General features: G+C 37.8%; 1 protein-coding gene across 2 annotated transcripts in view; it reads left to right on the top strand.

Moving 5' to 3' along the window:
* Positions 1-11,905, top strand: part of LOC109966841 (FYN-binding protein) — a 12,410-nt gene extending 505 nt beyond the window's left edge. Inside the window, exons 2-16 of one of the 2 annotated variants that reach the window (XM_020612018.1) lie at positions 3,934-4,573; positions 5,130-5,244; positions 5,586-5,641; positions 5,817-5,854; positions 6,155-6,186; positions 6,923-7,052; positions 7,256-7,418; positions 8,834-8,984; positions 9,209-9,225; positions 9,651-9,711; positions 9,976-10,018; positions 10,284-10,446; positions 10,753-10,786; positions 11,261-11,295; positions 11,473-11,905. In XM_020612018.1, coding sequence (XP_020467674.1) covers positions 3,934-4,573; positions 5,130-5,244; positions 5,586-5,641; positions 5,817-5,854; positions 6,155-6,186; positions 6,923-7,052; positions 7,256-7,418; positions 8,834-8,984; positions 9,209-9,225; positions 9,651-9,711; positions 9,976-10,018; positions 10,284-10,446; positions 10,753-10,786; positions 11,261-11,295; positions 11,473-11,510 — 1,716 coding nt within the window. In that variant the 3' untranslated portion in view covers positions 11,511-11,905. Of the gene's footprint in view, positions 1-3,933; positions 4,574-4,919; positions 5,002-5,129; positions 5,245-5,585; positions 5,642-5,816; positions 5,855-6,154; positions 6,187-6,922; positions 7,053-7,255; positions 7,419-8,833; positions 8,985-9,208; positions 9,226-9,650; positions 9,712-9,975; positions 10,019-10,283; positions 10,447-10,752; positions 10,787-11,260; positions 11,296-11,472 lie in introns of those variants that run through there. The other variant, XM_020612019.1, reaches the window with a different exon arrangement.
* The last annotated feature ends 465 nt before the right edge of the window (positions 11,906-12,370 follow it).

The raw sequence follows: 12,370 nt of genomic DNA, 5'->3' as shown, positions 1-12,370 counted from the left end.
AGAAAAAGAGGAAGTAGGATATTGCTAAAAAGAAATGTTCCCACAGCTGCTAAAAGAAGGCTTTTTTACATATCTCTGGTTAATGATTCACAGTGCATTTAGTACTACTTCACTTCTACTTGCATTCTAAAGGCATTTTAGGACTTTTTTAATATGGGAAAAAGATCAGTTGTAATTAATACTGAGTCTTTAAATTATAAAAGATTCTGTGCTTCCTCTGGGTTTTTCTCCATATTAGGATGCAGAAAGAATTTAGGCTATCATGACTCTAAATACCATTGATACCAAATGTATTTTAAATCTGTTTTCTGCTGCTACCTGTACTTGCTACATTAATATAGTGAACTCAATTTTTATTTTTATTGTACCTTTCATACCACTTAATACAATTCAAAGTCCTTTACAGTTCATGTAAACAATTAGTTTTACTGACTGTTAGTGTGGTGTTAATAAACATCACCAGACATCTCTGAAGTTAAATATGTTTTAAAGAACACATACAACATGAGTTATGACTGTGAGTAGTTATATTTTATCTGACAGCCTTCAATTTATCAGTCATTTCTCAGTGTTATCAGGTTTGCAGCACACCTGCACAGCTACAGTCTGTGGTGAGACCGTTTTAAAACCCTATGAGATTATATGTAAGTGCTGGCAGTGACAGCAGCATACAGACACGCACTCACTGTGTTTCTTATGCAGGCGCTATCTGACTGGAAGTACAACCTCATGTGTGTTTTGTGGTGTACAGAAAAACATTTTGTGTGTTTCCTTTGTTCCTCGTAATAATTTGAGCAAAGCTTGCAGCCTATTGGTGCAGGAGTGACAGCAGAGAGGAGTTTCCATGGTAACCAGCACAGGATGCTTGCTGAGGTAAAGAGTTGTGTGGTTGTGAGTGCTTCCTGCACTTCTCCACAACTCATGTTCTGCTCTGGTAAGGTTTATGCTGTAACTTCAGATGGTGGGATTCCTTTAACATCATGTTCGTTCTGTCAACATTCTGATAAAATTTTGCTCTGAAATGACTTCTGGTTCTTTTGCTGCTGGTCACATTTGGCTGAACAATGAATTTCAACTAAACCAATGAGATTAGTTTTGTCTGCACACTTTCACTTTTCCCTCTTTTAGTTTGTCTCATTTGTCAAAATGTGCATGATGATTCTCCACAAAACATCAGAGAGAGACACCTAAAAATGAGAGTCCTGAACTACATCTGATCTGTCTTGGGCTATGATGTTTTTGTTAATATATTCTCTCATTTGGTGTTTTGACGATGGTGGTGGTGGTGGAGTGTGCTAACACACTGATATATGATTCATACATTTTCATGTTTATCAAACCATTCAGTGACCCCTCGTACCCTATAGATGGGGACATTGGCATGTCATTTTCATTTACATTTTTAAATGATGGTCTATTGCCTGATGGTCAACCTCTCACAAACACAGGTGGCAGAGTTTCAATGAGCAGCAAGGTGGTGACATTCAGTGTGATAACCAGACAGGCAGCTCCTAGCACCCTTTAATAAAAAAAAAAAAACACCTGCAGAAAGCAGATGAATTAATACTGCTAGACACCTGCAGGTCATGTGACTGTTTTTATGAGTTCTGGTTTGCATGCAGTTTGTTTTGGTTATACTGTATATATCGCTTATCTTGTAATGAGTTGCAGGGAGGCTGGAGCCAGTCCTAGATGACATTGGGTGAGAGGTGGGATATACACTAGACCCCTACGGGTCACTCCTGTCAGGTTGTCAGGATGGTCGAGTGGTGCATTCCAGTCACAGTCTACCCTGGGGGCCTGGGTTTGAAACCCACTTGTGACACAAAGACATTCGAATCATGGTGCCTGCAGTCCACATGTTGAAGTGTCTTTGCACAAGACATTGAACCCCATGTTGCCCCCGATGGTTAGAGCCATTCGTGCGAGTTGGTGCCACTGATATACCGGAAGCAAATTCCTTGTGTGTGTAACATACTTGGCCAGATAAAGTGATTATTATTACTCTTATAGAGGCAGACAGCCATTCACACCTACAGTCCATTTGGTCATTGCAGCAGTTTTTCAGGTGGAATTAACATATACAGTGGTGTGAAAAAGTGTTTGCCCCCTTACTGATTTCTTATCTTTTTGAATGTTTGTCACACTGTAATGTTTCAGATCGTCAAACAAATTTATATATTAGTCAAAGATAACACAAGTAAACACATCATGCAGTTTTTAAATGAAGGTTTTTATTATTAAGGGAAAACAAAATCCAAAACTATATAGCCCTGTGTGAACAAGTGTTTGCCCCCCTGTCAAAACACTGGTTTATCGCACCTGAGTTCAATTTCTCTCCACAGCATCTCAATTGGATTCAGGTCAGGACTTTGACTAGGCCACTCCAAAGTCTTCATTTTGTTTTTCTTCAGCCATTCAGAAGTGGACTTGCTGGTGTGCTTTGGATCATTGTCCTGCTGCAGAACCCAAGTTCGCTTCAGCTTGAGGTCACAAACGGATGGCCGGACATTCTCCTTCAGGATATTTTGGTACACAGCAGAATTCATGGTTCCACTTATCACAGCATGTCTTCCAGGGCCTGAAGCAGCAAAACAGCCCCAGACCATCCCACTACCACCACCATATTTTACTGTTGGTATGATGTTCTTTTTCTGAAATGCGGTGTTACTTTTACGCCACACATAATGGGACACACACCTTCCAAAAAGTTCAACTTTTGTCTCGTCTGTCCACAGAGTATTATTCCAAAAGTCTTGGGGATCATCAAGATGTTTTCTGGCAAAACTGAGACGAGCCTTTATGTTCTTTTTGCTCAGCAGTGGTTTTCGTCTTGGAACTCTGCCATGCAAACCATTTTTGCCCAGTCTCTTTCTTATGGTGGAGTCATGAACACTCAGCTTAACTGAGGCAAGTGAGGCCTGCAGTTCTTTGGATGTTGTTGTGGGGTCTTTTGTGACCTCTTGGATGAGTTGTCGCTGCGCTCTTGGGGTAATTTTGGTCGGCTGGCCACTCCTGGGAAGGTTCTCCACTGTTCCATGTTTTCGCCATTTGTGGATAATGGCTCTCACTGTGGTTCGCTGCAGTCCCAAAGCTTTAGAAATGGCTTTATAACCTTTTCCAAACTGATAGAGCTCAATTATTCTCTTTCTCATTTGTTTTTGAATTTCTTTGGATCTCGGCATGATGTCTAGCTTTTGAGGATCTTTTGGTCTACTTCACTTTGTCAGGCAGGTCCTATTTAAGTGATTTCTTGATTGCGAACAGGTGTGGCAAGAGAAATTGAACTCAGGTGCGATAAACCAGTGTTTTGACAGGGGGGCAAACACTTGTTCACACAGGGCTCTATAGTTTTGGATTTTGTTTTCCCTTAATAATAAAAACCTTCATTTAAAAACTGCATGATGTGTTTACTTGTGTTATCTTTGACTAATATATAAATTTGTTTGACGATCTGAAACATTACAGTGTGACAAACATGCAAAAAGATAAGAAATCAGTAAGGGGGCAAACACTTTTTCACACCACTGTAGTTGTTGGCAACTTATAAACTCTTATATCTACTAACAACTGCATTATACTTTGTTCAATACCATGAATTCATTATTTATATACTGCATATAAAATACTTGGGGGGGTGAAGAGTTACTGTTTTGGAATGTTTGCTGCCTACAGTACTTTGAAAGGTTTTGTGTGCTGCAGAGAGCTGGTGGGGACTTAACAGCTCTGTGAAGATCAAAACAATCAGGAAACTGTGCTTTTGCACGGTGCATTCTCACTTTGTGAACACAGCGTACGGGTTTGACAAGCAGTGTGTGTGTTTGTGTATGTGAGTGTGGGGGCCATGCCTTGCTAAATACTGCTCTGCTAACTTCCTGCTTCAGAAAAAGAGCAGCTGCAGTTTTGAGTGTGTGCTCATGTATTGTCTCTTAGGAGGACAGCGTTGATGTTAAGGCTCTGAGGGCCCGCTTCATCAACAAGGACAGCCCCTCAGACACCAGCAACCGAGGCAGCAGCTCCCCAAAACCTCCACACCCTGGGTTTGGGAGAGCGATCCTTCCAGTGACAGAGAATCTTCTGGCTCAGCACAGACTGTCTCCCACTGTTCCTCATCTTATGGCCTACCCAGGCCTGATGAAGTTACCCAAGGCAGAGCCAATGGCTGCCTCCATCCCCTCCAGACCTGCTGCCATCCCTAGGCCGCCTCCCAACCCTGGAATCAGAGCACTCGCACAGCCGTCAGATGCCAGCAAAGTCAAGCAGACTGGGGAGATGCTGCAGAGCATGATGCTGAGGCACCAGAGGCCTACAGGCACCAGGCCGGTCCTGACTCCGGTCCCAACTCCGGGTTCAGCTCCAATTCAGACCCCTGCACCAGCTCCCACATCCACCCCTCATCCTCGCCAACAGCAGCACAGACAGAGGAGCACAGGGGAAGTAAGCCCACTGAGGAGACCCTTGCCTCCTGAAGGACGCCCACCCATCAAACCAAAGCGTCCTCCGATTGTGAACCTGGAGCCCTTTATGAGGTTCAACCAAGTACCTGCCCTTCCTGTCCCGAGGAGAAGTAATGGTGAGTTTCTTTGGCTTATTATTCACTCACAAAAGTTGAATTACATATGACTCAATTAATAAATGAAGATGATCTAGACATCCCTGGTGTGCACTGGAATTTATTGTTTGTAAAAGGCTGCTTCATTTCTTTCTTTGTAGATATGATTAGCCTAGCGAAACGGTGATAGTGGCTGCTATAAGTTGAAGATTAATCAGTATAATACAAGGACAAACATGTTTATCTCCTGCCCTGTGGCTGTTCTGACATGTCACATGGGGGGAAAACACAGGTGTAAATAATAAAAGTAATTATGGGTGATTTCCATTTAGTAGCTTCAGCTCCTGGGTTCTGGTATTGTGTATGTGTATATCTTAACTTGCAACACTAGAAAAGAATGGAGTCATTAATAACACAGAGTACAAATGTAACAGAAAGAAAAACAGAAAGTAAAGCTCAGTAAAATAAAGCAAACAAGCCTTTTAAGGAAACAGTTTCAGCATATGTGTGTCTTCACTTTTTTGTTGACTGTCCTGCTGTTTTCATTGCTGGTCATTTGTCATATTTACATCCCCAGTGGATTCTTCAGGCTCCGGATGCAGAAAAATGTCTTTACCAGGAGCAATCAGTCCTCCTAAACCACCACAACGATCCAACAAACCCAGCAGGCTGCCGCGCCAGGTCACCTCAGTGTGAGTATTCACTGGTTCACATTACGTTGCTGTTATTACATACAGGAAAAAAAAAACTGCCTTTGGTCTGAATGTCATATTTTTGATAATGATAAATTCACTGGAATGCTGCAATAAAATCCGATTCTCATTTCCATCACAGCTGCTGTAGTGGCAGGCAGGAAATAACGAGAGTCATGTTCAGAATACAGACATGTAATGCGCTTTACAGAAAATAGCACAACAAGAGATTTTACTATTGTCACAATTTTGAAGATAGTACAGAAGAAATGAATATCAGTGTCAATACAATTAAGCGTTTTACACAAAAAATGAAGGCAAATGTATTTTGTTGGTTTCAGGGACACTGAAGATCACCAGGACACATATGATGACATCGGAAGCTTTGAGAAGAATGGTAAGATAAAAAAAAATTGCTGCTTGTTAATTGGTGTGTCACTGCTCTTCAGGTTCTTCTTTTCTTCTGATGCATTTAAGTAATGAAGAGTTATGGGTTATAATTTCCTATTATTATGATCATAAAGCATTTTGTGAAAGAATGTGTCACCTATCTTGTTTATGTGACTTCACAGGGTCCTGGAGTGACAACAGTTCTCAGTGTATAGAGGATGTAAGTACAGAAAACTGAAAGTGGAATTTAAATTGCTGTAAAGAGAGCGTGTGACCCACTTTAAGGATTTAAAATAAGGTGACTTCTCTTGTGAAAACATATTGCTTTCTTTGATTCTTTAATATAAGCTTTGTTTAAGAGCAGTACCCATTCATATACACTCATGTACAAACACAATTTGTTTTGCCCCGAAATAACATAAGCACATTTTTACAGTGGGTCACATTCACATCTAATCTAAGAATGCCAGTATATAAATGTTTTTATTTGTTTGTGCAAATAAATAATTTTCTTTTGCAGGACGATGATGACGTGTATGAGTATATTGATGAGTAAGTGTAAACATTCTGTGTATTTTTCTAAAAGTAGAAAGTGGCTGCAGCTGCATGAACATGAAGGAGGTTTTGATCATTACTGTTACTGCTGCTGTTAGTTTTGCTGCTGTTGTGAGCCTAATGGTTTTCTCAGTCATAGCTAAACTGAACTGTTATCTACATTTATTCCGTTACATTTATTCATTTGGAACAAGGTACCATTCAAGCCTTTGTAGATCAACAAGAAGCCTTGAATGAGTTCCTCAATTTAAAGTCACAAAAAAACAGCATGTGGGCTTTTGTGTCTTTGTGTTTGCATAAGGCTTCATTAAGTGTGCAATGCAACCTTTCTTAAATCATAACTTGTTTGTGTGATTTAACATGCATGTTTCCTGTTAAAGAGAGCTACTGTGGCAAAACACAGGAAGGGAATGTTGAAATGTGGGAAAATTAGAGCAAACTCAAAGAGTGAAAAGCTGTAAATGCTGATGTTAGTAAAGCTGTTTGTGTTGAAATAGCAGCATGGAGGAATATAGAAACCAATGCCAGTTGGTGTCTCATGTAACGCTGACAGTAGCTTAGTAGAAAAGAATTGGTGATATTTTGGTATTAATGTATTTGTCAAATTATCATGGGCAGTTAAATATACACTTTTTTGCAGAATGTTCAACAATCCATGAGAAAACAAAAAAGTTTTGGTTAGTTGTTATGTCTTAAAGGGGGACAAGTCATTTTTAATTTTGTCTTTTAATAGGGACCAGGTGGAGGTGAGCCCGGTAAAGATGAAGATAAACAAGAAAGAAGCAAAGAAGCAACGGGAGCAGGACAAAAAAGAACAGATGGAGCGTCAGAAAAAAGAGAACGAGTTGAGGAAAAACTTTCAGGTAAGGGATGTTACAATGATAAATTTATAAATAAATAATACACGTTGAAAATGTTAGGTCTATTTTAACCAGATATACTTTTTTGAAATAAGTATACATGTATCCTGAAACACTGGAGTTCCTCAAACCCACCCACTCCATCTAAATCTCATGCATTTCTGTTAATTATCCAATTTCACAGCTTTTTATATGTCCTTCTGTAGCTGGAAGGTGAAGTGGAGGTTATTCATACAGCCAGAGTTCGGCATGATTGGAATGGAGGAGGAAGACTGGAACTGAGTGTACGACAAGGCGAGAGTGTGGAGATCCTCCGAGTGAATAATAATCCAGGAGGCAAATGGTTGGTTCGCTCTCTGAAAGGATCCTGTAAGTTTCAGTTTAAACATTTCTTAGCCAGTTGTGTAGAAAACCATCCCATCAAAACTTCTCCACAGTCACACCAATAGCGAATCAACACTTTCAGCAAATTCAGTTTTCTGCATCAAGTTAACAGACACAACAGAAACCTTTGCTGATGTGAAGCTTAGACAAAGTTTCTGTCTAAAATGTTGGTTGTTGTTGTTTTCTGCTTTTCAAATGTGAAAACTAAGTTATTATCAATATTTTAATAGGTGACTAGCAAGCCTGAGGACTTCATGTCCTGGATAGTTTACTGTTAATATCAAGCAGCAATTTGTATGTTGAGTTTCTAAGTGGAAATTACAAAATATTTTGTAAATTTGCATAGTTTTGGTGGAAAGGTATGCATAGCAAGAAATGTAAACAGTTGCTTTTTAAATAGGCCTATGACTTGATGTTGCCGTAGTTGCTTTTCTAAATACTGTGCTATGGCAAGACTACAACGTTTCTGGCTGACTCTTGCTTAAATCATCCTTAAGTAAATTGTACATTATATAACCAAATATAGAATAAATAGTAGACAGGTTGAAGACCAGCATTAGGATTAGTAGCATTTTCTCCAGTTGCCTCTACTCATGGTAATGTCAGTCAGTCCTGGATAAGTCTGTTTGTCTGTGTGATAGATCTTCTTTGTTGTTCAAAAATGATTAAAAACACATCAAGGAATCATACCGCTGCACTGGGTGACACGTTTTCATAACAAAACACCAGACCAGACCGAATTGTCCCAAAAGGCTCCATGCAGCCACAAATTCCTGAAGTTAGCATGAGTCAGACTCAACTGCACATGCACAAATCTTGCGTGAGCTCTCTGCCTTGTTTACATTATGCTAGCTACTCATGTTTGGGTTTCACTGATGTGTTTTTATCCTTTTTGAACAACAACGGAGGTCTATGGCACAAGAAAGCAAACTAATCCAGGACTGCAAGACTGACAGAAATTAGCCAAGAGTAAAGGCAATTCACTGTCCATCTTATTTTCTTTAAGGGGAATGTTCAAAATATTATACATATAGAAAATGACCAGCCTTTTTCTTTAACAGATGAAAACTTAACTTCTTGATCATGTCTTTGACTCAAATGTTGATTCTTTTGCCTAGTAAATTTCCAACATATCCAACATAAAAAATATTTTTATAATAATAAAAATAATAATCTCAATTAAGATAATATGCTATGAGATATTTCAAGAAAATGCTATGAGATATTTCATGTCTATTTAATTTAGAGCTAAGAACTGTGGGCTAAAATAACTAAATATGAAAAAATAAGCAAATAATTGCCCAGCAATAATAATAATAACTACCATTCTTTTTAGATGTGTCCTAATAACATCCTAAAAGAGCCAAAGTACATCAACATGTCACTCTGTCATCTTGTAGATGGATACATCAGTAATGCGTGTGTGGATATTGACTATGAGGCAGTAAAGCGCAAAGTGCTCCAGCCAAGAGTAACAGACACATCACCGCTACCTCCACCACCTCCAGACCCTCCAAAGATGTTAAATCTAAACTCCAATAACAGAGACAGGTACATTAAATCGTTTTTTATTATACTGCAAGACAAATGGCACATTCCTCAGCCAACTTTTCCAAAGCTTTTAAAGTCATATCCAGTCTATCACTGATTTGCTACTCCTTAACTCCTCCTGAAAATGGCCTAATTGTTTGGTTCCAATGTCTTTTTTTTAATTATTTTCACCTGCATCTATTCCAACTAACATATTGTTTGTTTCCTCTAATCTGCATCTGCAGCATGCCTCAAGATGACGGTAAGTAACAACAAAGCTTACATTAGCATGATTAGCAGACTGGAATAAATACTGTTTAAAATCTCCAGGCCTTGCATTATTTGTTATTTATTGCTCTACTGTAAATAAATAGCATCAACTGCAATTTAAAGAATTTACAATAAAATATGTTTTGCTAAAGCTGAATCTGATTGACTGCTTGAAGAATGAGGAAGATAACCGACTGTACTTGATCCCAAACCTTTCCTGAATATTTCCATAGAACAGGCTTGATAGCTAGCTCGTATTGTGGGTTGTGCTTGTTTCATTATTTGTAACTAACTAGCACCAGTGGTAAATGTTTTGAACTTCTATTGTTTGATTGTATCAATAGGTTTGTGTATATGATTACTTAGAAGACAGGCTCATTTTACTTTTTGTTTTATTGTGTTTTCTTTGGTCCTTAGATGATTATGATGATGTTCAAACAATAATTGAGGATTTCCCCCCACCACCTCCTGAAATCAAGTGTGTATTCACATCTGCTTCACTCAAATGGAGTAGGAAATGACTGGTTGACTGCAGTATCACTGTGCAATGCAAACAAAATGCCCATCTTATAAAGATCTGATAAGTATTGAAATCTTGTGAAGTGATGCTCAAATACAGAAACAGAATTGGTTTAACTGTAATTTATTTTAGCAGTTAATTACATTTGTATGCTACATGATTGTTTTATGTATTTGATTATTGAACTCTGAAATCACACTGTGAAACTGTCTTCATTTTCAGCATAGATCCCAAAATGGAGAAGGAACTAAGAAAAAAATTTAAGGTAAATTTTTCTCACTTTCACGCAGATTGTTTGGTTTAAGTGACAGATAAAGCATTGTCACTGGCATAGCAGTGAAAGAAAGTTCACTCCTGAAGTACTCGGTGCACAAATGAGGCCCAGAATTAATCCCTGAGGAACACCACAAATAGCCCAAAATGATTACATAATGCCTATAAAATAAACAGGCCACAGTGCTGCAGCCTCAGGACAATTGCACAAATTTAGAAAATGCCAAAAATGGATCATTATGACTGTTGTTTACTAGTATGAAGGGCCGCTCAGGTCGCTGCACACTATGATGGTGGATCCTAATGCAATTATAAAGAAACCAAGTGGAAAAGATCTACGTGTGTGTCCGGGAGAGGTCCTCGATATCATCCAGCTCACCAGCAAGAAGAAAGCTCTATGCCGCAACCAGTTAGGAAAATGTATGTAAACACTGCATCTCTCAGTGATTAAATGTTATTTTAATCTGCAACACATACACACATAATTTGAGTTACACAGCACTCAGAGAGCACAAACCTCCACCAAGGCAGCTCAGTTTCCCTATAATACCAATCAGTCTAAAAGCAATATTTCCATTATAGTTTGACCATGATAACACGATTACTTCACCATGAAACTACCCTTAGCATGTGGAACCACATTGATATCATTAGTTTGAAAGCTATTTAATTATTAAATAAAGTGATTGTTTTATATTAAAGTTTGTTTTGTCTCATCTCACACAGATGGTTATGTGTCCAGATCTCTTCTTCTTCAAATGTAAGTGAATCCTGCTCAGTTCATATTGTATCTGACTCTGCCACCAAGTTAGCGTCTTCGTACTGTAAATAAATAATAAAATTACTTTTTTGTAAGCCTAAATATGAGTGATTGTTATGGTCATCTTGACAGATTTTTTTATTAAGATTTTTATTGTTGTTTTTAACAGTGATAAATTAAATAAATTTAATACATTTATAAAAAATAACTATGAATGAGATACTTCATGAATTTAGGGTATTGCTACATCTGTGCTACATTTGTACATACAGTATGTACAAAAATTTACACATTATATGTCCTGGGTGCACCCATTTTAAATGTAAACATACATTTTAGTACTCATCTACAATCACACAAAGTTGTAAATCCATATTTAACTTCATGTACTAAAGTCTCTGTTTATATTTTGCATAAAAATATTAAAAGAAATACCTTTTCTGCAGTCAGTTTAACATTAGTCTTTCATTGCAGGGAAGGAGACATCTATGACGATGTTGACTATCCAGGTGGGGAATTTACTTTGGAGCATTGTGTTCTATGTAAAAAAATAAAATGCCATGCAAACTGTGCTAATATAATTTGAAATTTTAAAGGTTATTGTGGTTGTTCAACTTTTGATGTAATTTTAGGGAACTATATATATTACATATTCTTTCTCATTTGGAATTTCCCGTTTTTTTCAGATGTCTACGACAATGACTCTTCCCACACTGATTATTAAAACCTGTCAAACTATACACACAGACACACTCTTCAAGCGTAAGAGCGAGAAAGACACAGAGAAACAACTAAACTATCTATACAAAAACAAAAATTTTAAGCAACATAAAACTATAAATTTATAAAACTGGATATCAAAACAGAAGATATAGAGAAAATGGAGCTGTATCCAAAGGCTTAATTTGAATCCACAGTTGTATTTGTCCTGCTCTCACACAAACAAACTAACTAACTAAAACTATGAATAAAACTATATGACTATATAAAGCTGTACAAAACTGATCCATGTGGACACACACACATCCTATGCTGAGAATAACTAACATCATTTCATGTTTGTCAAACTGTTTATATAAAAACTGTATTACACTATAACTGTAGCTTTGTGTATTGCCTCTGAGATAATTTAAAATAAATAAAATATTTTTCAGATATTCTTCACAGTTTGAATTATTTTCTTGTTTTATTTGTTATATAAAAAAAGCTTCACCTGGGGAATGTAATAAAGCAGGAGGAGAACCAAGGACTATTTGCATATGGCACCCTATATGAGGCAGAAGAACTGAAGCAAAAAAGAAACACAATAGTTGGGGCCTCAAAATCAGTACAACTCTAAGAAACCTTGAAATCAGTTATGAAATAAGTTAAGCAAACAGTTTATTAGATGTAGGACAAACTGTAAGATTGACTACAAACTGACATGTTAAAATTTGTTTGGAAAAAATGTGAACAGTAACTCTGAACGTGCATGTACGCTGTAGGTGCACAGCAGCGAGCTAAAAGCACTTCCAGTAAAGATTTAAAATGGCAGTTGGTCTCCAAGGTTTTTACTGGAAGCAGCTGTGAAACTATGAAAACAGT

The sequence above is a fragment of the Monopterus albus genome, unplaced genomic scaffold, assembly GCF_001952655.1.
Source record: "Monopterus albus unplaced genomic scaffold, M_albus_1.0 scaffold120.1, whole genome shotgun sequence".
Taxonomy (NCBI): Eukaryota; Metazoa; Chordata; class Actinopteri; order Synbranchiformes; family Synbranchidae; genus Monopterus; species Monopterus albus.
This window is presented reverse-complemented; position numbering and strand designations above follow the sequence as displayed.